The 22,356-nt window shown below is 47.1% G+C and overlaps 2 protein-coding genes across 4 annotated transcripts; both read right to left on the bottom strand.

Annotated features, from left to right (window-relative positions):
- Positions 1-470: 470 nt before the first annotated feature.
- TEKTL1 (tektin like 1) lies at positions 471-10,755 on the bottom strand. 2 transcript variants are annotated; one of them, XM_083724685.1, is made up of 8 exons: positions 10,466-10,755; positions 6,594-7,170; positions 5,696-5,800; positions 4,568-4,766; positions 3,423-3,589; positions 2,372-2,467; positions 2,096-2,209; positions 471-728 (listed from the first exon to the last, which is right to left on the bottom strand). In XM_083724685.1, the coding sequence occupies exons 2-8, from the start codon at positions 7,146-7,148 to the stop codon at positions 528-530; spliced, it is 1,437 nt and encodes a 478-aa protein (XP_083580811.1). In that variant the 5' UTR covers positions 7,149-7,170; positions 10,466-10,755; the 3' UTR covers positions 471-527. The 2 variants fall into 2 exon arrangements, with proteins under 2 accessions (XP_083580811.1, XP_083580810.1); XM_083724684.1 differs by having other exon boundaries at positions 6,594-7,173; positions 10,466-10,670.
- A 733-nt stretch (positions 10,756-11,488) lies between these two features.
- On the bottom strand, positions 11,489-21,737 carry LOC310837858 (1-acyl-sn-glycerol-3-phosphate acyltransferase alpha-like). Of its 2 annotated transcripts, XM_083725050.1 has the most exons (6): positions 21,361-21,737; positions 18,743-18,876; positions 17,453-17,628; positions 15,166-15,264; positions 13,560-13,632; positions 11,489-13,374 (listed from the first exon to the last, which is right to left on the bottom strand). In XM_083725050.1, the coding sequence occupies exons 1-6, from the start codon at positions 21,720-21,722 to the stop codon at positions 13,187-13,189; spliced, it is 1,032 nt and encodes a 343-aa protein (XP_083581176.1). In that variant the 5' UTR covers positions 21,723-21,737; the 3' UTR covers positions 11,489-13,186. The 2 variants fall into 2 exon arrangements, with proteins under 2 accessions (XP_083581176.1, XP_083581177.1); XM_083725051.1 differs by lacking the exon at positions 15,166-15,264 and having other exon boundaries at positions 21,361-21,713.
- Positions 21,738-22,356: the final 619 nt, after the last annotated feature.

Genomic DNA, 22,356 nt, shown 5'->3' on the forward strand with positions numbered 1-22,356 from the left:
CTGATCTATCGAAGGGGCCCATAGCAAAGTGTCCACTTGTGCTCACTTGCAAAACAAGGCCCCTCCTCTCACTAGTACACTCAGATCTTTCTCTCTTCCTACTTCCTACTTCCTGATACCAGTACCTAAGTAAAGTACTTGGTGGGGGTGAGATTTTTTTCCTGAAGAAGAGAATTCAAAGACTCCATTTATACAAGATGCTCCACCATTGACCGTATATTTAATATTTAACACATAAAGTTTATTAGTGACAGATTTGGATTTACTGATTCGATTCTCAAATAGAAAAGTACTTATTCTTGTCATTCATGAAATCATGCTCCCCTCTAAAAACTTGGGATTGCATTTTCTATATATGTATATATAATGATTGAGCTTTAAAATGCTGTATTATTAGATTCTCTATTGTGTGACTGCAGCCAGGCATATATTTCCCCTCATCCCCAGTTGGGAGGAAATTATACTGGACCTTTCTAGCATGTTCAGCTCTTTATTTGTATGATCTCTCCATGCATTTTCTCTGCTCCTTAGGTGTAGACCAAGTCAAGAACCTCATTCATGTTAGTGCGTGGAAGCATGCGGCGCTGCCGCAGCCGTTTGATACTGCCATCCACATGGTAGCCCGTCTGCTTGTCATGAATGCAGTTGCGCAGGTAACGCCGGGTGGCTTTGAGCTGATGAATGTTCTCCCCTGTTTCTACTATAGAGCGATCTAACTGTGCCGTGGACTACAAAGAGAGACAAAGGCAGAAAAAGACAAGTAAGCAGGTGGTCCAGAGTCAGGGAAGATGTCCCCACCCGTCAGCTTCCCATTCGCAAGATGGGTTTGCATTGTACAGAGAGTTCAATTTAGCAGTGTTGCCTCCAGTCCTAGACTCACTTACCTGGGCAGTAAGTTCCATTGAACTCAGTAGGATTTTCTTGTGAGTAGACATCTATAGTGGAAATAGCCCAATTCCTATACATGCAACACAGGCAGGGAGCCCTTTTTAGTCTAAGGACTGCATGCCAGTGGGAGATGGGCCCAGCAGCAAAAATGGGTGGGAGCAATGGTTTCAACAGTAGACTACATTCCAGAAATTCAGAAGCCTATACAGTGGTACTTCGGTTTACGAACTTAATCCGTTCCGGAAGTCTGTTCTTAAACCAAAACTGTTCTTAAACCAAGGCACGGCTGTCCCTAATGAGGCCTTCCACTACCAGTGCCCTTCCACTGTTCAGATTCCATTTTTAGACCGAGGTAAAGTTCTCAAAAGGGACGCGGGTGGCACTGTGGGTAAAACCTCAGTGCGATCGTAAGGTCGGCGGTTCGAATCCGCACGGCGGGGTGAGCTCCCCTCGTTCGGTCCCAGCTCCTGCCAACCTAGCAGTTCAAAAGCACCCCTAAGTGCAAGTAGATAAATAGGGACCGCTTTATAGCGGGAAGGTAAACGGCGTTTCCGTGTGCGGTGCTGGTGCAGGCTCGCCAGATGCAGCTTCGTCACGCTGGCCACGTGACCCGGAAGTGTCTTCGGACAGCGCCGGCTCCCGGCCTCTTGAGCGAGATGAGCGCGCAACCCTAGAATCGTACACGACTGGCCCTTTCGGGCAGGGTTACCTTTACCTTTAAAGTTCTCAAACCAAGACACTGTTTTCAGTTTTGCGGAGTTTGTAAACCAAATTGTTCTTAAACCGGACTGTTCTTAAACCGAGGTACCACTGTACAAACATGCCCACCTTCATCCAGGTAAACAAGAGGCAATTGTCTGTCTCTAACCTGTACCACTTTACCTGCATAAGGTTCCAGCTTTAGGAAGAGAGTCAACTAATTTTTGCAAGCATCAGCAATCAGCTCGTTGTCAGCACTTCCAAAGCCCTGTCCCTTTACTAGCAGTGGTTTTATTTCAAGCCACACGGGCAGAGGAAAACAGGTCACCTGACATCATTGTCAGATAACTGACAGGTAGGCAAACCCGCCTATCAGCCAAAGTTGGCCTGTAGAAGATGTAGCAGGGGAGGACAGGGAATAAGGATGTGGCCCACCAGCCAGATCCAGTTCTCCACACCAGTTATATTGCAGTCAAAGGCCTGCTCGTTGTCCCTACTGGCATCCTACCTGGTTGAGGATAGCAGCTTCAGGCAGCTGTGTTCCTACATGCCTTTGGTACACCTGCACCACTGGCCGTGTCAGCTTCTCCCGTGTCTCCAAGTACTTGCTACTTTCAGGACCCTGTGGATACAAAAATGGTTCAGAATCAAAGGAGGATTCCCAGGGGTGGAGAGGGAAAGGGGAGGACAAGTCTTCCCCAGTTAATCTCCAAGCAGGCAGAGCTGGAGGGAACCGGAATGTGAAGACCCACAACACTGGCGCTTCCCAGCTCTTACTGCTCACCAAGGCCATGCCCCGGGTAACACGCATCTCATGTTGGAAACGCTGGCAGCGATGCAGGGTGCTGCGAGTTCCTGCCAGAGTAATGTCAAGCCGTTCCTACCAAAGAGAAAACAATGAAGGAGATGTTGAGCCAGATTGCTTGGAAACACGAAGATGCTGTTGATGTGAAAAGGTGAGAAAGCGTGTGCAGGCATGCAAAGAGTAGGAGCAATTAGAAAAGGGGATGAATTTCTGACTATTAAGTTTCGCCTACTTGAGAACACTACAAACTCCTCACACCTTACAGCAGGGCTAGCTAACATTTTTGGACTGAGGGCTGTATTCACTCTTCATCAACACACCAGGGACATGGCAGTGGTGGGGGTGACAACGTCACACTCTTGCTCATACACACAACACACAGAGACACATGCAAGCCAGCTGAAGGGGGTGGGGTTATCACTCATCCCTATTCATTAAATGACTGGAGAAGGGGTGAATTAATATTATTAATGCCGCTAAACATTACAGAATACAAGAGCAATGCAAATTCAGCAGGCCTCTAAAGAGAAACTGTGATAACGCTTTAAGTCAACTTGATGTGTGTGAGAGGGAGAGATTCGAACTGGGACAGCGGTAGAGGTGAAAGCCCACCCGCTTCTCCCATGCCAGTCCTGACACATCTCGGGGGTCCCTATGCCTGCTGTTTATGTTTTTCAAAAGACACAGCATGCAAGGTCTAATAACATGGATCATTATCACATCTACTTGGGCCCTGAGCTACTGGCTACCACCACGTTTTGTAACTTTGCTGTGCAATAAGTTTGTGTGTGTGTGTGTGTGCAGTGGCCCAATTTCTGCGTTGCAGAGGCATGTTTAATCGAGAAGGCGGGAACAGCTTTGTTGACTTTGAGCAGCGCTGCATAAACAAGTTTCACAGATGCATCCACTGAGGCTGAGACTTAGTGTTAAAAAGCAGGGTTTCACGCCAATATGTGGTTCTGTATGCACATGCAAGAATAATTTCATGTGTAACACAGCCAATTTATCAGCATGTTGGGTCTCCCTTTACCTTATGACAGAGAGTCTCATCCCTCTTGCCCTGCAGGCTGTTTTCAATGGTGGTGTGGGCTGTATTGCGGGTGTCTTGCGCTTCATTGATGGCCTTTTGCATCTGTTGGAGCACATCCTTGGTAAGAGAGGTGAGGCGCCGGGCATCCTCTAGAGCTGCTGCACACTCTGGAAAGGAAATTGGAATGTTTCTAAAATCTGGCTTGTTGGTTCTGTTAAAATGGTGCGTGATACCCCAGCTCCAATCACCTCCCTTTGCTGGTAGGTGATTCTCTGACACTGCCCCTGAAATAATCTCCTATTTTAAGGAAAGTTTCCAGTTCTGTGTTTTTGTCTTGGAGCTAAAAAGTACCAAAGTTAAGCCTATGCAAATCTTTGTTGTTGTTGTTACTGCATACAAATTCTTGATTTTGAGCCATGCTGGTTTACAGTCTGCCCTGGAGAGCTGTGACCAGTCATTATAGACCAGGGGTCCTAAACTGATCCACGTTGCATGTCTGGATTTGTGGTTCAAGTGCGTTGGAATATGTTGCTGTTGTTGTCATTTAGTTGTGTCCGACTCTTCATGACCCCATGGACCAGAGCACGCCAGGCACTCCTGTCTTCCACTGCCTCCCGCAGTTTGGTCAAACTCATGCTGGTAGCTTCGAGAACACTGTCCAACCATCTCGTCCTCTGTCGTCCCTTCTCCTTGTGCCCTCCATCTTTCCCAGCATCAGGGTCTTTTCCAGGGAGTCTTCTCATGAGGTGGCCAAAGTATTGGAGCCTCAGCTTCAGGATCTGTCCTTCCAGTGAGCACTCAGGGCTGATTTCCTTCAGAATGGATTGGTTTGATCTTCTTGCAGTCCATGGGACTCTCAAGAGTCTCCTCCAGCACCATAATTCAAAAGCATCAATTCTTCGGCGATCAGCCTTCTTTATGGTCCAGCTCTCACTTCCATACATCACAACTGGGGAAACCATAGCTTTAACTATACGGACCTTTGTTGGCATGCAAATGTAGGCCAACCCATTATATTTGAGGGGCCAGAGACAAGCACTGCCCCTCATTTTTACGTAGCCCGCCCAACGAATGAATGGCTAGTACAGCAATATGAATTGTAAATAATTTTCCTTATGGAAGCTGGGGAGGGATTTTCCCCTTACCTGGTGTGAAGCCTGCAATGGGGTTAGGGATGGGTGTCTCGTTACGCTCCACCCAGGGGGATGAGGGACGGCTCAGCCCAAGCCAGGAGTCACGCCCAGCCCCTAGGAGAACCATGCGGAAAGGTTGTGGCACCAGGTCCAGAACGCGGCCCCGTTCATTGCACAGCATGTTCAGAGTTTGCCGACATGTGCCCAGTGCCTGCAACAAGTCGTTGGGTGGAAGAAACCATGATAAGAAACTAGCTTCCATCCATGCCCCTCCAACCCCAAATCTGAGCCACGCCAAATAGGTGCAGCGTGGGGAGAAAGCTCACACCGCCAGCAGCGACTATAATCCAACTCCTTCCCTCTCCGAATTGCCTCCTGCGGTGACAATTCCATCCAGTTATTATGTTGAATTGCTGCCTAAGGGGTCACAGCCACACCATATATTTAAAGCACATGGCTTCCCCCCCCCAAAGAATGCTGGGAACTGTAGTTTAATTTCACAGGACTACCAATCCCAGCACACGTAACGAAGCTACCTCACCTCCTGAGATCATAGGATTCCGCCTCTGTGCTGTATAAGCAGTACGTGTATTGCTGCCTTAAAAATCGTTATATAAGAAAAGCAAAAAGTCCCCAAAAGCAGAATACAAAATATAGCAATATAACAAAAAAGTGAGGCAATCCTAAGCTTTCATATTTGTCAAGGGTGTCAACTAAGGCCAAATAAATGGAAGTGTCCCCAGATGTTTTGAAAACGTTTTAAACTTTTTGTTTATCTAAAAACCAATAAGAATTATTTTAAAAAGAAGAAAATGTCTTTCATTTCCTTTGTCTTCCCTTTAGAGGGGATAATTACAAGTGCAAAGCCCTTCTGTGTATGCAGGGGGGTGTTAATGGGTTGCTGATTTTATTCTGATTATATATATATATTTGGTTTGTATGTTGATCTTTTCTGTGAACCGCCCTGAGGCCTCCGGGTATAGGGTGGTATATAAATTTAAAAAAAATTAATTTTATTATTATTATTATTATTATTATTATTATTATTATTATTATGCTGGTGTCCACCTGGTCTGCCTCCCTTGCCTGTACAGGTTGTGGAGGCTTGTCTCTGCCTTCATTCCCTGCTTTGTTTCCTACCTTCATATGATCTTCTGACATCGCCATCATCCCTTCCAGCTTGGCTTTCTGTTTCAGAAACTCATCTTTCTCCCATTTCATCAGTGCATCTACCTTGTCAGGTACCTACATACCAGGGAGAGGAACAAAGGTTGGGTGGGTGAATGGTTGCAAAATAGACTGCATGGCACATGGACACTTCGAGATTTGCAGTACAGTCATACCTCGGGATGAATACACTTCAGGTTGAGTGTTTTCGGGTTGCGCTCTGCGGCGACCCAGAAGTAACGGAATGCGTTACTTCCGGGTTTTGCCACTCGTACATGCGCGTGACACTCAAAATGACGTCGCACGCACGCGTGGAAGCGGCAAAATGCAACCCGCGCACACGCAGTTGTGTGTTGCTTTCACTTCAGGATGCCAACGGGGCTCCGGAACTTGGCCCATCTAGCCAAGCATCCTGTTCGCATAGCGGCCAACCAGATACCTCTAGGAAATGAACAAGGAGGACCCGGGCACAACAGCAACTGGCATGCATAAGCATATTGCCTCCGACAGTGGAGGGAGAACATGGCCATCAGGACGAGTAGCGACTGATAGCCTTGGGTTTTTCGTAAGTGGAGGAGGAAGAAGAAGAAGAAGAGTTTGGATTTGATATCCTGCTTTATCACCACCCTAAGGAGTCTCCAAGCGGCTAACATTCTCCTTTCCCTTCCTCCCCCACAACAAACACTCTGTGAGGTGAGTGAGGCTGAGAGACTTCAGAGAAGTGTGACTGGCCCAAGGTCACCCAGCAGCTGCATGTGGAGGAGCGGAGACGCGAACCCGGTTCACCAGATTACGAGTCCACCGCTCTTAACCACTACACCACACTGGCACACTGGATGGCTTCACTGCAGGGTTGAGATGCAGGTCTCACCTTCTCTACTTCCGGTCGGTGCTCCCGAATGGCCTGGCTCTGCTTGTTGGTAACGAGGCCCTGGCGGATTTGATCCAGCGTGGAGTCCAGTTGTAATCTCCAACGCAGCAGCATCTTGAACTGGTCATTGATCTCCAGGAGTGCCTGCCGCAGGCGGCTCACCACCAGCCGCGTCTCCCTGACATACTGGGCCACATACTCGTTGTTCTTGAGGGTGGCGTAGTCTCGGCAGCAGGGCAAGGCCATCTTGCACACCCAGGGAGGGGGTTTGATTTTGCTCCTCCACAGGGTCACCCCCGGCCCCTCCGGTGGCTTGCTTGTTACCTCTCCAGTCGGATGGACATCAACCTTGAATTTCCAAGAGTCGATCTTGGTCTTTTTCTCATACGGCGTTTCCTCAGGCTGGCCTGGGGCTCGGAGCGGACACCATAGGTCGAGGGCATCCTTTGCGCAGCGCTGCGTCAGCTTGGAGGTTTCGTGAACGGTGGCATGGGTGTCCCTGTGCCATTTCTCAGCACCTACCAGGCCTGTGACCAAGTGGGCAGGGGGCCCCATGGCTGCGGTGGAGCGGCTGTTGCTGCTACCAAGGAAGAGGAGCAAAAATCACTCTGCAATCCTGCTGCAACTTCATGGGACAGGATGCAACTGCGGTTTGAGAATAAACTACCAAGTGGTGGGGCCAAAGTTGGACGGGACCTGGAGGGGGACTGTGAAAAATGCCATTGTGTTCTGTATTGAGAGGGAGAGGAAATGGATCTACATTGGTACCTTGGGTTACATACTCTTCAGGTTACATACTCCGCTAACCCAGAAATAGTGCTTCAGGTTAAGAACTTTGCTTCAGGATGAGAACAGAAATTGTGCTCCAGTGGCGTGACGGCAGTAGGAGGCCCCATTAGCTAAAGTGGTGCTTCAGGTTAAGAACAGTTTCAGGTTAAGAACGGACCTCCGGAACAAATTAAGTACTTAACCCGAGGTACCACTGTATTCACCTGTTAAAATGTATTTAGGGATGGGAGAGAAAGCTTACTCAGTTCTCTTTTAATGGTGTACCTGTCAGTGTGCACTTTTGGAAACAGTATGCAAACCTAAATCTGGGACGCGGGTGGTGCTGTGGGTAAAACCTCAGCGCCTAGGACTTGCCGATCGCATGGTCGGCGGTTCGAATCCCCACGGCGGGGTGAGCTCCCATTGCTCGGTCCCAGCTCCTGCCCACCTAGCAGTTCGAAAGCACCTACGGGTGCAAGTAGATAAATAGGGACCACTTACTAGCGGGAAGGTAAACGGCGTTTCCGTGTGCGGCTCTGGCTCGCCAGAGTAGCTTCGTCACGCTGGCCACGTGACCCGGAAGTGTCTGCGGACAGCGCTGGCTCCCGGCCTATAGAGTGAGATGAGCGCACAACCTTAGAGTCTGTCAAGACTGGCCCGTACGGGCAGGGGTGCCTTTACCTTTTTACCTTTATGCAAGATTCACAGCTTCTCTAAATTTTGCATTAGTCCAGATAAGTAATGTGTACAAAAATGCATAAGGTAAAGGGACCCCTGACCATTAGGTCCAGTCGTGTCCGACTCTGGGGTTGCGGCGCTCATCTCGCTTTATTGGCCGAGGGAGCCGGCGTACAGCTTCCGGGTCATGTGGCCAGCATGACTAAGCCGCTTCTGGCAAACCAGAGCAGCGCACGGAAACACCGTTTACCTTCCCCTATTTATCTACTTGCACTTTGTCGTGCTTTTGAACTGCTAGGTTTGCAGGAGCTGGGACCGAGCAACGGGAGCTCACCCCGTCACGGGGTTTCAAACCACCGACCTTCTGATTGGCAAGTCCTAGTCTCTGTGGTTTAACCCACAGCGCCACCCGCATCCCTTACAAAAATGCATATGGTTGGGTAATTAATGAACAAAAAATCCACAAAAAATGTTCGTGAAAAGAACATACAAAAATGAACTATGTTAGGGAACACTGATTTGCAAAGATAAGTATATTAAACAACACTGCATACAAAATATGTGTGTTAGGAGAAATTTACGCTAAAATGCTTACGAATTTCTAGAAGGACTTTTTAAAACAAACGAACTGCAAACTGATGTGGGCATGTGGAGAACTGGACATGAGATTGGAAAAATGAGAAACCAAGAGAAACTGAAATTGACAGATTCATCCATCTCAAAATGCAGTGGTGCCCAATGGTACAAATGTCACTACGAACCATAAAGCACCGTTCTAAACACCTGACGCCAGCTCGGTCTCAGGTGTCAGCTGGAGATTAAAAGAGTTCAGCATTTCTAAAATTGTGAAATCCCCCTCCCCGGCCCCCGGCCATTCCTGGTCCCAAATTTTAGCATTTGCAGATGCTAATTTGGACTTGAGCTTCTTCTTCTAAGTATGTGTGTCTTTCTGTGTTGGTGTGGGTGTGGAATATTCACATTTTGAGATGGGAATCTCAAATTCTTAGAACCCGAATCTGAGACAGAGCAAAATTTGGGTTTGAGGTTGGGGAGTAAACAACTAAAACCAGTGCTTTTTTCTATAAAAAAAAATGTTTCAGGGTACTCTCATTTTGACTCAAGAAAATCACCATTTTATAGTTCAAATTGGGAAAAATAAATACAGTAAATGGATAAAAGTACAAAGATTCACAAAATGTTTAGGGGTATGCGAACCCCTGCACACCCCCCCCAAAAAAATAAACCACTGACTAAAACTATGAAAATACTGTACATCTGATTTAAACATTTGGGATGGAATGTGGCAACTTGAGCTCTAAAATCTCGTGTGTTCCATTAAACTGGTCCAAGGTCCTTTAAGCATCTGCCTTGCCTGTCATGTGCTCCACACATTCAAACGATAAGCAATGGTATTGCTTGAGTCCTCATTGCTATTAGCCGTGATCTTTCATAAGAAGAGCCTGCTGGATCAGGCCAGTCCAGCATCTTGTTCTCATAGTGACCATCCAAATGCCTGTGGGGAAACCTCTGAGCAGGATTTGACCAAAAGAGCCCTCTTCCCTCTTGTGGTTTCCATCAACTGGCATTCAGAAGCATTCCTGCCTCTGACCTGGCCATCTCTTGGGTTTTCCCCACCTGCTCAGAGCAGATTCATTGAAATTAATGTACCTGAGTTAATAATATCCATTCAGTTCAATTGGCCTCCCATAAGCAGGGCAAGCAGCTCTGGCTTTCAAGCTCCTAGTCCAGGCATAGGCAAACACGGCCCTCCAGATGTTTTGGGACTACAACTCCCATCATCCCTAGCTAACAGGACCACTGGTCAGGGATGATGGGAATTGTAGTCCCAAAACACCTGGAGGGCCGAGTTTGCCTATGCCTGTCCTAGTCCGACACTTTTACCGCTACATAATCCCACAATATTCCAGAGCTTGCAACACATGCTGCAGATTTATCACACAAGAATATACAGTAAACTAGTTTTGTGGATTTCGATGGATCAGACCAGGCATAGGCAAACTCCGGCCTTCCAGATGTTTGGGACTACAATTCCCATTATCCCTAGCTAACAGGACCAGTGGTCAGGGATGATGGGAATTGTAGTCCCAAACATCTGGAGGGCCGGAGTTTGCCTATGCCTGGGTCAGACCCAAAATCTAACCAGTTCACCCTTGTGTCCCAAAAGTGCCTCTTTCCCTGCTGGGGACGCCCAGTCTTACCTGCAGCCTGCAAAGAGGAATACTGGAATAAGGGAGTATTAATAAGGGCAGTTCCCAGTGTCATGAGTGCGAATATCTCACATACCCCTAGAAAACGGAGCAATAGGAGAGGCTGCACCTCGTGGCCTGGCCTGGGTCCATGGTGAGGAATGATGGAGGTGGGAAGAGGGGGATCAAGTTAGCTGGGCCTGTCTGAGCTATCTTTACCTGGGTCCAATAAGGCTGAGATCTCTAGGGCAATGTTAAGGGCACAGGCCTCGGGTCCAGCCTTCTGGGAGGGCATGGGAGGCCTGCGTCTCTTGCCTCACCCAAGCGGACGGTGAAGTCCTCCAAACAGGCTCTTCTCTGGCACAGGCCAAGCCGTCCCTGTCGCTTCAGCGGTGTTGGTTGCCATGGCAGCAGGTGCTCGCCTCACAATGCCGCTGCCTTGCCAGAGATGCCTCACATAAGCGGAGGCAGCAGAAGCCTTTGAGAACGAGCAACAGCTCGTCTTCCTAGGTATTCAGAGAAATCTGAGCCGTCGAGAGCAGGAGGGTTTGCAACGCGATGTAAGCAGCAGAGACTCGTAATCTCAAGGCCTGGGTGCTGCTTTTACTGCATTCCCTATTTGGTTTCTGGCATCTGGTTTCTTCCTTCCAAGCAGCTCAAGGTGGCAAATATGGTTTAAAACACAACAGCAACAAACCCAAAAGCTTGCCTGTAGCATGCAGGGGAACCTAGCAAGTCTAGTACCTTGGGTTAAGAACTTCATTCGTTCTGGAGGTCCGTTCTTAACCGGAAACTGTTCTTAACCTGAAGCGCCACTTTAGCTAATGGGGCCTCCCGCTGCTGCCATGCCGCCGGAGCACGATTTCTGTTCTCATCCTGAAGCAAAGTTCTTAACCTGAGGTACTATTTCTGGGTTAGCGGAGTCTGTAACCTGAAGCGTATGTAACCTGAAGCATCTGTAACTCAAGGTACCACTGTATATCGTATGTCGAAGCTTTCGCAGACTAGAGACTATTGTATCACATGCATGGTGTTATCCTGAGTTGTAGGTAAATAGGCAGATAGGCAATTGGGAGATTATGAAGTGTGCAGTCAACAGAAAAACGAAACGCAGTAAGTACACCCGGTGATAAATATTGCTTCAGGCCACCCCAATATCCGAGCGGGGTGAGATTCCAGGTGTTCCAGTGGCTTACGCAGGGTTTGTGTTTCCTCTGGAATGAGGGACAGCGGAGACTGCAGTGACTTTATGATATATGGTTTATTTACACATATATACAACTTGAGCCTATAATGGAGGGGTTCACTGCATCAGCACCCCTAAAGGGTCCTGCTTCACCCAAAGCCACAGCCTTGGATATGAGCAGAAATCAGGCATGTCTCTCCCTCACAGGATTTCGCTTGCTACTTCCTCCAGCTTCTGGATACTAAGCCTTACGGGGAGCGCTTGAAGGAGCTGGGTATGTTTAGCCTGGAAAAGAGGAGACTGAGAGGAGATATGATAGCCACCTTTAAGTATCTCAAAGGCTGTCACATGGAGGAGGGAACATGCTTGTCTTCTTCTGCTCTGGAGGGTAGGACTCGAACCAATGGCTTCAATTTGCAAGAAAGGAGATTCTGACTAAACATTCGGAAAAACTTTCTGACAGTAAGCGCTGTTCAGCAGTGGAACAGACTCCCGCGAGAGGTGGTAGACTCTCCTTCCTTGGAGGTTTTTAACCAGAGCTTGGATGGCCATCTGCCATGGATGCTTCAGCTGAGATTCCTGTATTGCAGGTGGCTGGACTAGATGACCCATGGGGCCCCTTCCAACTGTAAGATTCTATGATTCTATTATTCTAGCTTGCCCTTAGACGCGCGCACACACAACCCTTAGCTCTGGTCTTTGTCTTTTCTATCTACCCTCAACAACTTAGTATCACCAGCAAACTTGGCCACTCCAACTCTAAATTGCTTATGAACAAGTTAAAAAGCACGGGTCCCATTACCAATCTTTGAGGGACTCTACTTTCTATATCTCTCCATTTACTGCTACTTCCTTTTTCTGCTTCAAAAGTACAGTGTTACCTTGGGTTAAGAACTTAATTCATTCTGGAGGTCTGTTCTTAACCTGAAACTGTTCTTAACCTGAAGCACCATTTTAGCTAATGGGGCCTCCCGCCGCTGCTGCACCGCCAGAGCACGATTTCTGTTCTCATCCTGAAGCAAAGTTCTTAAACCGAGGTAATATTTCTGGGTTAGTGGAGTCTGTAACCTGAAGCATATGTAACCCAAGGTACCACTGTACATTTGAAACACATTCCCCCCACCTTTGGGCACTGTAGTTTTGTTAAGGTTACTGGGAATTGTAACTCTGGGCAATTGTAACTCTGGGCAATTTTCTGATCTATATTATATATATAAGTGGTTACATGAAGTGCCCAGAATTCTTTGAGGGGAGAAAGGTGCTTTAAAGGCACACCCTCCAACATTTCTCAGTTGAAAAGAGGGATGTCCCATTCCATAATGATAATTTTACCATTTATACCTCACACATCATACTGGGTTGCCCCAGCCACTCTGGGCAGCTTCCAACATATATAAAAAAATATAGTAAAACCTTAAACAAACTTCCCTATAGAGGATTGCCTTCAGATGGCTCGGGGGACGGATAACTCCATACCCTCCAACATTTCTCCAGTGAAAATAGGAACATCCTAAGGAAAAGTGGGGCATTCCAGGATCAAATCAGAAACCAGGATGGCCTCTCTAAATTAGGGACGTCACTGGAAAATAGGGACACTTGGAGGGTCTGCAAAGGTATGTTTGTATGCAGCCTATGACCATACGGATAGATTTCCTGGTCCATCAGGTGCACACAAGCTAAGCCATGGAGGGCAGTTAGGCCAAGACAGAGCTGAGGTAAATGTGAAGCCTAAGGGTGGAAATAAATGGGGTGGTTTACGAAGATACTTGGCGACTGGCAGCTTGGTTGGCATCTTCTTCAGTGACACCTTCCTGCTTCAGCGCTGAGATCTCATGGAAAATAGGGAGCATAGTCTCTCGCATGCGGTCTGCAAATTCTGGGACATCAGCTGCGCTCAGTCCCTCGGTCTTCATGGGCGGAAGGATCTGGATTGTCACTTCGCCTTGGAGGAGAAAACAAAGGAAATGATGTACCCCCTGCAAACGGAGCCCCTTCCCCAGTCCAAATTAGGCAGCAAGCATGGAGTCTGGAAAAATGAGTTTGCTTCACAGCACCTAGTTCCAGTCTCAGGCCATGTCTCAGAACACTTCCCATTTCTTTCCCATCCCATTTCTTTCCCACAGCTACCTGATGTGAATTTTTTAATTTTCTCATTGAAGAACGTCCGGTAGGAGGAAATCACCACAGGAATAACTGGCACCTGCATGGACATAAAGCACATCAGCCGCCAGTCAGATGGAAATTTACCTTTGCTGTAAATTGAACGTTGTGGGCAGCCTCAGACGCTGCTTCCAAGGGAGTCCTGCTTTTTAACATTCTCACAGACTAAGGACACTTCCAGACAACCTGTTTGTTGACCGTTCACTTTAATTTGCTCACTGTGAGGTCAGCTGACATCACATCAAAACAAGTGTTATCTCAAAGTTTCCACTGCATTTCCCCTGTCCTTATCACAAAAAGTTGTTGTTTTGGGGATTGGTGCTCCCTGCCTCCCTGCTTTTCATCTTTGGTGTTTTGTTGAACTTTTTTTTAAAAAAAAGTCTCTTATTTTACTGTTTTTTTAATGGGCCAGATTCAATGAATGAGTCCCGCTGGCAGAAGCACACACAAAGGACATATCTGCTCACAGAAGAGAGGAAAATGCTACAAATTAGATTGCTATAACAAAACAAAGGGGGGGAACCCCTATGGAAAACCACATAGAAAAATATTGTGCCCTCTGGCGCCATCTGGTGTGTGTTTATAACGGATTCAAAGCATTGTTTCTTTACTAATGTCGCTGAGTCCAAAGACTTGGGCTAGTGCAATGGGGCTTTCCCCAGTGCCCCATCCCAAATTGGCATTAGGTGGAGTGTCAGAAGAATAGCACACAGGGGAAAGTGGTGGGGGAGGGGCTGTAGTGCTATGTGTTTTTAAAATACCCCTTTAAGATCGTTCCTTGCTTTGGGTATGCATCAATACAGCAGCTCCTGACAGGATTTGGAGAGTGTAATCTGTCCTGTGGTTTGAAATACCTGACTTACTCAGCAAAATACCTTATACAGTGGTACCTCAGGTTAAGTACTTAATTCGTTCCGGAGGTCCATACTTAACCTGAAACTGTTCTTAAACTGAGGTACCACTTTAGCTAATGGGGCCTCCTGCTGCTGCCGCGCCGTCCGAGCACAATTTCTGTTCTCATCCTGAAGCAAAATTCTTAACCTGAAGCACTATTTCTGGGTTAGTGGAGTCTGTAACCTGAAGCATATGTAACCCGAGGTACCACTGTACTGAACTTGAGGTGAATTTGCCTAATGGCAACAGCTGGCAAGCCTGTGTGGTGTAGTGGTTAAGAGCGGTAGTCTCGTAATCTGGGGAACCGGGTTCGCGTCTCCGCTCCTCCACATGCAGCTGCTGGGTGACCTTGGGCCAGTCACACTTCTGTGAAGTCTCTCAGCCCCACTCACCTCACAGAGTGTTTGTTGTGGGGGAGGAAGGGAAAGGAGAATGTTAGCCGCTTGGAGACTCCTGAAGGGGAGTGAAAGGCGGGATATCAAATCCAAACTCTTCTTCTTCTTCTTCTGTTCTGCTGACCTCAATCCAACTGCAGCATATAAACTTTAAAAGTGGGACAGGCTCCCAGCTCCTACAAGCCTGGTCTTTTTAGCTTAGGATAGCCACTCAGAGAAGGAGTCCACTATTAGTAAATAGGATGCAGGAATAAACAAGAGGCTTAGAAGCTGAATGATCTCACCTGGGCTTCCACAGCTAGAAGGAAGGCCTCATTTCTGGAGGAGAGCAGACCAGCGCTGTCATTGTCTCTAGTGCCTTCAGGGAACATGCAGATTCTCAGCTGGAGGGGAAAGAGAATACTGAAAGGATGTTCAAACATAAATTTTCTTTCACCTGGAAAAATTCAATGGCTACAATTTTGTCTCTCCCTGATGTGATTTCTTCCAGTTAAGTTTTCATCTGCTCTGATACTGCAGAGGACTCAGTACAGAAACAGATAGGTAGCCGTGTTGGTCTGCCATAGTCAAAACAAAAAAAATTCCTTCCAGTAGCACCTTAAAGACCAACTAAGTCAGTTCTTGGTATGAGCTTTCGTGTGCATGCACACTTCTGAAGTGGTATCTGAAGAAGTGTGCATGCACACGAAAGCTCATACCAAGAACTGACTTAGTTGGTCTTTAAGGTGCTACTGGAAGGAATTTTTTTTGTTTTCAGTACAGAAAATGAGACTTTTTTTAGCCTAGAAACAATGGCCTATATCCAGTGCTTTTTTTCTTTTAAAATGTTTAGGGGTACTCTCATTTTCCTACTCATATTGAAATACTGCCCCTCAGTGACACCCAACTTAGATTCACAAAATATTTAGGGGTATGCATACCCCTGTGTGTCCCCCAGAAAAAACACTGCCCATGTTATGTACTAAGCTTGGATCCTGGAACAATAGGCAGGTAGGATCCTAGAATGCAACAAGTGATTGGCCTGCAGGAGCAGCCCAATCAGGCCCCAGGCGGGAAGCAAAATCAGCCAATCAGATAGGATCCATTGTGTAAATAATGTATATAAAGCCATAGGTTTTGGGGAGGGTTTTATTCACTGTTTTACGAGCTGCAATAAAGAGCATGAAATCACTATGCGACTCCGAGTATATTTCAGCCTATATCAATAATGGCTTGGAAGGGTGTCTGTGTTATGTACTGAAGTTCTCACCCTGGGCCAGCAGGAGGATACTGTAGATAGTTATGCAAATGAAGGATGGAAAGTGACATTCAGTGATTGGATAGTTTGTATGCAAATGAAGGATCGAAAGTGACGTTCAGTGATTGGCTAGTTACTGAAAATGGTTACTGTTGCATTCTAGTAGAGCTCTATATAAGCAGGCTGACTGAGCTCCTCAGTTCAGTTCTGTTCCAGCTTACAAATAAAGAGCTGCTTTGGAAGAATTGCTGTGTCGTCTGATATGTTCAACCACAACTTAACAGTCTGTCTGTCTAGCTGTCTGTCTACTGTATTTCATTTCCTCCAAGACATGCAAAGTGGTGTACAGGGTTGTCCTCCCACCAGTTGCCATTGGCAAGACAGGGCAACAATAAACACTTACGTAATCTGTCACAGGTATTGCTGCAGCTTGCCAGGATGGGTGAGGTGGCAGTGGGATTGGCATGGTCTAAATGTACCAGTGACTGCATGGGATTGACTCTGCTGGTGCATTCACTGAGCAGACATCGCGGCCTCCTTGTCCCACTCATGGAATCATAGAACTGAAGAGTCAGAAATGACCCCAAGAATCTCCAACAGGTGGCCGTCCAAATTCTGCTTAAAAACCTCCAATGAAGAAGAGTTCACCTCGCCGCCGCCCCCCCCCCCCGAAGAGTCCATTCCACTGTTCCTGTCAGAAAGTCCTTTGTTTAGTCAGAATCTCCTTTCTTTTACAGTGGTACCTCAGGTTAAGAACTTAATTCATTCTGGAGGTCCGTTCTTAACCTGAAACTGTTCTTAATCCGAGGTACCACTTTAGTTAACAGGGCCTTGCGCCGCTGCCGCATGATTTCTGTTCTCATCCTGAAGCAAAGTTGTTAACCCGATGTACAGTCATACCTCGGGTTACAGCCGCTTCAGGTTGTGTTTTTTTGGGTTACGGACCGCTGAAGCCCGGAAGTACCGGAACGAGTTACTTCCGGGTTTCGGCGGTCGCGCATGCGCAGAAGTGCCGAATCGCAACCCGCGCATGCACAGTTACGAACGTGCATCCTGCATGGATCATGTTTGCAACCCAAGCATCCACTGTACTATTTCTGGGTTAACAGAATCTGTAACCTGAAGCTTCTGTAACCCGAGGAACCACTGTAATTTGAATCCAGTGGTTTGGCTCCTGCTGTCCGGAGCAGCAGAAAACAAGCTTGCTCTGTCTTGACAACCTTCAGATATTTGAAGATGGCTTACATATCACCTCACGGCCTTCTCTTCTCCAGGCTAAACCTTCCCAGCTCCCTCAACCATTCATCAAGAGAGTTAATTCCCATGACACTCACGTTGTCACGGACCATCGCGTCTGCTGCCTCCGATATGGAATTGACGGATGTTTCTCTGTTCCGGCGGTCAACGAAAACGAAGCCGCTCAGCCAGCAGGCAAGGCCAACAGTAAGAAAGTGTAAGATCTCCCTTTTAACAATGAAGGTGCTTCTCTCCGGCAAGATCTGAAGCATCGCTGGGACAATTGGAAGACTGTCAAAATGAAGTCTGGCTGTGCAGTTCCTCCCACCCTTCCCTACAGCCCCTAGCGAGAGAGGTGATGTAATAATTAGATTTGGGCTGGGTACCAAATCTTTGCTTAGCTGTGAAGCCACCGGGATTATCTTGGGTCCAACACACATCTTCTCTTGGCCTGGCCTACCTCACAGGGTGGTTGTGAAGATAAAAGTAGCCTGGGTTCCTTGGAGGGAGAGGGATGTGCGTGTTGTGTTTTATCTGCCTATTCACACACCTGGATGCAAGGAGTATAACCCTCACAATGCATAGCCCCTCTTTACTATGTTTATATAATGCTATTCGTTATGGCCTATGGCCAGGATAAAATAAACTCTCCTACGAACAGAAAAGAGCTTGCACGTCATTTTTGTGACATTTTGGTGGGCCCAATAAGGGTATCTTGACGGTAATTATTAGAGGCCTTTCAAATCAGAGAGTAATTAAAGAGTGGGATGGAGTGAAGGAATATATGAAAAAATATGGTTCCGGAACTGGAATATTAATAGATAACATGGAAAACATGCAGGGGTAAGCAAGGACATAATCAAGAAATTAAGTGAATAATGATTATAACAACACAACAAGACGGAAGAAGCAAAAGATTGAGATCACACATGAGTGAAGAGGAGAGGGGGGTATGGGGGAATTTGAAATATTTATAATATAAAAATTTTAATATAAAATTTCTAACTGTGATGTATTTGTATACAGCAAAGAGAAATTTAGAGTAATTAGGTATATTTGATTTAGTTAATCATGTAACAGGTTTATGTTAGGAAATGAATATGGATGCTGAATTTGATGTTTGTAATTTTTCTTTTTTTCTTTTTTGGTTTTGGATTTTATTTTTTTTTTAAGAGTATATTATGCCGGTAGTCCATGCCCTCCTTCCAGTGGTGATCTGAAGATATTTTCTCTATCAGCAAATGTCTGCAGGGCAGGTAGTTACTCTCTGTGGCCCACTGCAATTTGGATGCCACAGGGCAATATGTGTAAAGCTGTAGGTGGGTCACTCCAGCCCTTCCAACTGGATGGGAGAAAGAGATTGAGGCTTAAGCATGCAACCAACATACCCAGGATGTCCACATTGCATTGCTGATTGGCAACCACAACATACGGCACTTTCAGGTTCAAGTTCTGAGAGCCCTGCACCTTGAATTTGATGCCGAGGAAGTATTTCGCTGGCAGCAAGGCAAAGCGGAGGACTCTAAAACAAGGGAGCAAAACCAGAGGCGTTTGAGGAAGGTCAAAGGCGTTGAAGGACAGGAGCGAAAACTTTACAAGCAAGACAGTTGCCTGCTACAGCCTGTTCGGATGAAAGCTAGTATAATCATACCTTGGTTTTCGAACAGCTCAGTTCTTGAATGTTTTACCTTGGAAGTCAAATGTCTTGTGACGCGAACGTTTTGGCTCCTGAACACCGCAAACCTGGAAATGACTGTTCTGGTTTGCAAACTATTTTTGGAAGTCGAATGTTCGGCGGGGCTTCCGCAGCTTCCGATTGGCTGCAGGAACTTCCTGCAGCCAATTAGAAGCCGCGCTTTGGTTTCTGAAGATTTTGAAAGTCAAACAGACTTCCGGAACGGATTCCATTCGACTTCTAAGGTACGACTGTATGGTGTAGTGCATGGGTAGGCAAACTAAGGCCCGGGGGCCAGATCCGGCTCAATCGCCTTCTAAATCCAACCCGCGGACCATCCAGGAATCAGAGTGTTTTTACATGAGTAGAATGTGTGCTTTTAGTGGGCAGGCACAAAGTCTGTGCGTACGGGACTCTTCTGTAGGAGACTTCCAGAACCGGTGAGGGCATGGCCGAGCTTCTAGCAAGAGTGAAAACCCTTCTTGCATTTCTGGATGCGAGGAAATAGAGATACGTTGCTGGAGTGGCTACGTATCTCCCGTTTTCTATGATTTTATAATCGGGGACCCTCATCTCTGGGTTATTTGTGGGGCATAGGAATTCGTTCATACATTTTTTTCAAAATATGGTCCGCCCCCTCCCCCAAGGTCTGTCTGAGGGACAGTAGACCGGCCCCCTGCCGAAAAAGTTTGCTGACCTCTGGACTGTTGCATCACAACTGGGGAGACCCACGTTCAAATCCCTACTTGGCCATGATGCTCCTTTTGACTACTTCACAGGGATGTCATGAAGATAACAAGAGGAGCATCTCGTAGACTGCCCTAAGCTGGGGATGGGGGGGGCAGTAGAAAAAAAATGAAAGAATCCAAGTGAGATGCACATAGCAGGCACAGGGCCCTTAGATCTGGATTGCAGGAAAGCCAAATGGTTAAAGCTCCCAATCAGACCTGAATAAGTCACAGCTGCCTCTCCTTGAAGCTGAAGGAATGTCATCTCCTCCAGCCTTTGATGAGTATCTTAAGTGTCAACAAACACTTTCCTAAACATGAAGCTCTCTTCCTTTCACAATCATGGGCAACCCGGTCAACAAAAGACTGCTTAGCAAGAAGGCACAACTCATTTCTGGTGTTAAGCCAGCCTTCCACAACCTGCTGCTCTCCAAAGGTTTTGGACTACAATCCCCACCACCCCCAGTCACCATGTCCAATGGACCCTCCCTCCCTCAGCAGATCCACAGCTAGTCCCTGTGTGCGAGGGAATGTGAGGGTGGTTTGGTCTCCACCATGTTTCTGCCAGGGGTTTTCTTGCTGTGGACAATCCTACTCCATACTGAGGGTGGGTGAGCATCTCAATTTTGGTTTTTCTCATTTTGCCAGTCTGAAGTTTAGTTCTCCACCTTTGCAGTTTCTCCACCTTTCCAGTTTTTTTTAAAGTCCTTGCGAAAATTCACCAGGGTTTTAGAGTGAATTCCTCCTACTGCACACATAATGGTAAAGGGACCCCTGACCATTAGGTCCAGTCATGGCCGACTCTGGGGTTGCGGCGCTCATCTCACTTTATTGGCCGAGGGAGCCGGCGTACAGCTTCCGGGTCACGTGGCCAGCATGACTAAGCCACTTCTGGCGAACCAGAGCAGGGCACAGAAACGCCATTTACCTTCCTGCCGGAGCAGTACCTATTTATCTACTTGCACTTTGACGTGCTTTCGAACTGCTAGGTTGGCAGGAGCAGGTACTGAGCAACGGGAGCTCGCCCCGTCGCAGGGATTCGAACCGCCGACCTTCTGATTGGCAAGTCCTAGGCTCTGTGGTTTAACCCACAGCGCCACCCGCATCCCCACTGCACACATACTTGTATGCAATTTCTGCCAGCATAATGCTTTTCGCTAATAGATGCATTTCTATATGTGCACTTTGCTGCAATGTATGCATTTCCACACACCTGACTTGTCTGTAGAACTGCATTGCAAAATCCATAAAAAGTAAATACCAAAGGATGGAAGTGTTTCAGTTCGCATATTGTTTCGGAAAGTGCAAATTTCGTAGTTTTGCCTTTAAAAGTGAACTGGATCGTGTCTCTGGAGTGTGTGTGGGGGGGGCTAATTTCACAAAATGTGATAAGGCAGTCCTGCTGGATTTGGTCTCACCCTCACCCTCTCATACTGCTGAGCGCGGCTCTGGGCACCTGCCCCTAAGTCCCTGAAGAGCATCGCTGCTTAAAAGCTCATTAGTTATTGGGCCGCTATGAAGGAGTCACATCGTACACTCCTATGTGAGCACAGAGCCCCGAAAAACAAGATACAAAGCCACACGGCAGTAATAGTTCACTCACCTCACATTTGCCACACTTCGTCCCCGGAGAGCTATAACAGGAAGTGCAAGGGAGGTCATATTGAACATCCAAATATTTAGGAAGCAAACCCTGAAATAGTATCTGAAGGTATTGCTGTAATGATAGAGGAGCAGCCCTGCAAAGATGAACAGGAAGAAATTGACCAGGCCAAGAGACTGGGCCATGTTGTCTTCTGCAGACGCTCCTAAGTCTGTGCACAGTTTGCCTCCGACATTTAAGGTTTCGGCATGGCTGGGCGTGGGAAGCACAGCAGAGAGAAACATGCTCAAACACGTACACTCCAGCAAGAAAGAACTCCCACTGTTCTTAATCACCATTCTTGGACTACATGCAGGAATCATGAATACGTGGGCAGCGATGGCATGTACCTTTTGTGGTAGAGAAGGAAGATTCCTCGGTCCACGCAACACAACAGCAGAGGGCGGCTAAAAGGTTGCCATAAAAAGTGTCTTAAAAGTGTCCGCAGAAGGCTGCCATCTAAGTTTGCCAACTGTCTAGAAAAAAAACCACTATAGTGACGGCCACCAACTTGACTTGATCCAGCAGGCTGTTCTTTTGTCTTTAACTTGCCTGGCCTACCCCTGTGCTTTTGTCACCAGATTGATCTAGTTATCAGAAAGTTAACCTGATTGTCTTCACGGCAGGAAGGTAAGCAATATAATTAGCTGGTGTCCTGACAACAAGTTTGCACAAATCCTTGGTGTGGCCGCATCTGCCGTTAGGAAGATCATGGAATAGAAAAAGGGTCTGGTGAATTCTTTCTTCAGTCCATCCTTGCTATCACTTGGGGCAAAGATCACATTAAGTGTGTGCCTTGCCTGGTGTGCTGCAGCAATGACCACCTGAGAGACCCATAGTTGTCATGGAGGCTATGAAGTCTTGAGCTGGCCTCCGGGTAGATATTGAAGTCACCCAGGATTACCATTTAATGCCCACCCCCAATATCCCAAGGACTACCTGATCAGGAATGTTGCT

This window comes from Podarcis gaigeae (genome assembly GCF_964106915.1).
Source record: "Podarcis gaigeae genome assembly, chromosome: 2".
Lineage (NCBI taxonomy): Eukaryota > Metazoa > Chordata > Lepidosauria > Squamata > Lacertidae > Podarcis > Podarcis gaigeae.

Excerpts from the sequence above, each read along its gene's own strand:
- TEKTL1 (XM_083724685.1), bottom strand. The coding sequence starts at position 7,148 with ATGGGGCCCCCTGCCCACTTGGTCACAGGCCTGGTAGGTGCTGAGAAA. Across the intron at positions 3,590-4,567 it reads CATTGCAGGCTTCACACCAG|AGTGTGCAGCAGCTCTAGAG; the intron begins GTAAGGGGAAAA and ends TTTCCTTTCCAG. Across the intron at positions 729-2,095 it reads AAGCTGCTATCCTCAACCAG|TCCACGGCACAGTTAGATCG; the intron begins GTAGGATGCCAG and ends CTCTCTTTGTAG.
- LOC310837858 (XM_083725050.1), bottom strand. The coding sequence starts at position 21,722 with ATGATTCCTGCATGTAGTCCAAGAATGGTGATTAAGAACAGTGGGAGT. Across the intron at positions 18,877-21,360 it reads CGAAGTGTGGCAAATGTGAG|AGTCCTCCGCTTTGCCTTGC; the intron begins GTGAGTGAACTA and ends CCCTTGTTTTAG. Across the intron at positions 15,265-17,452 it reads ACGCGATGGTCCGTGACAAC|CTGAGAATCTGCATGTTCCC; the intron begins GTGAGTGTCATG and ends TTTCCCCTCCAG.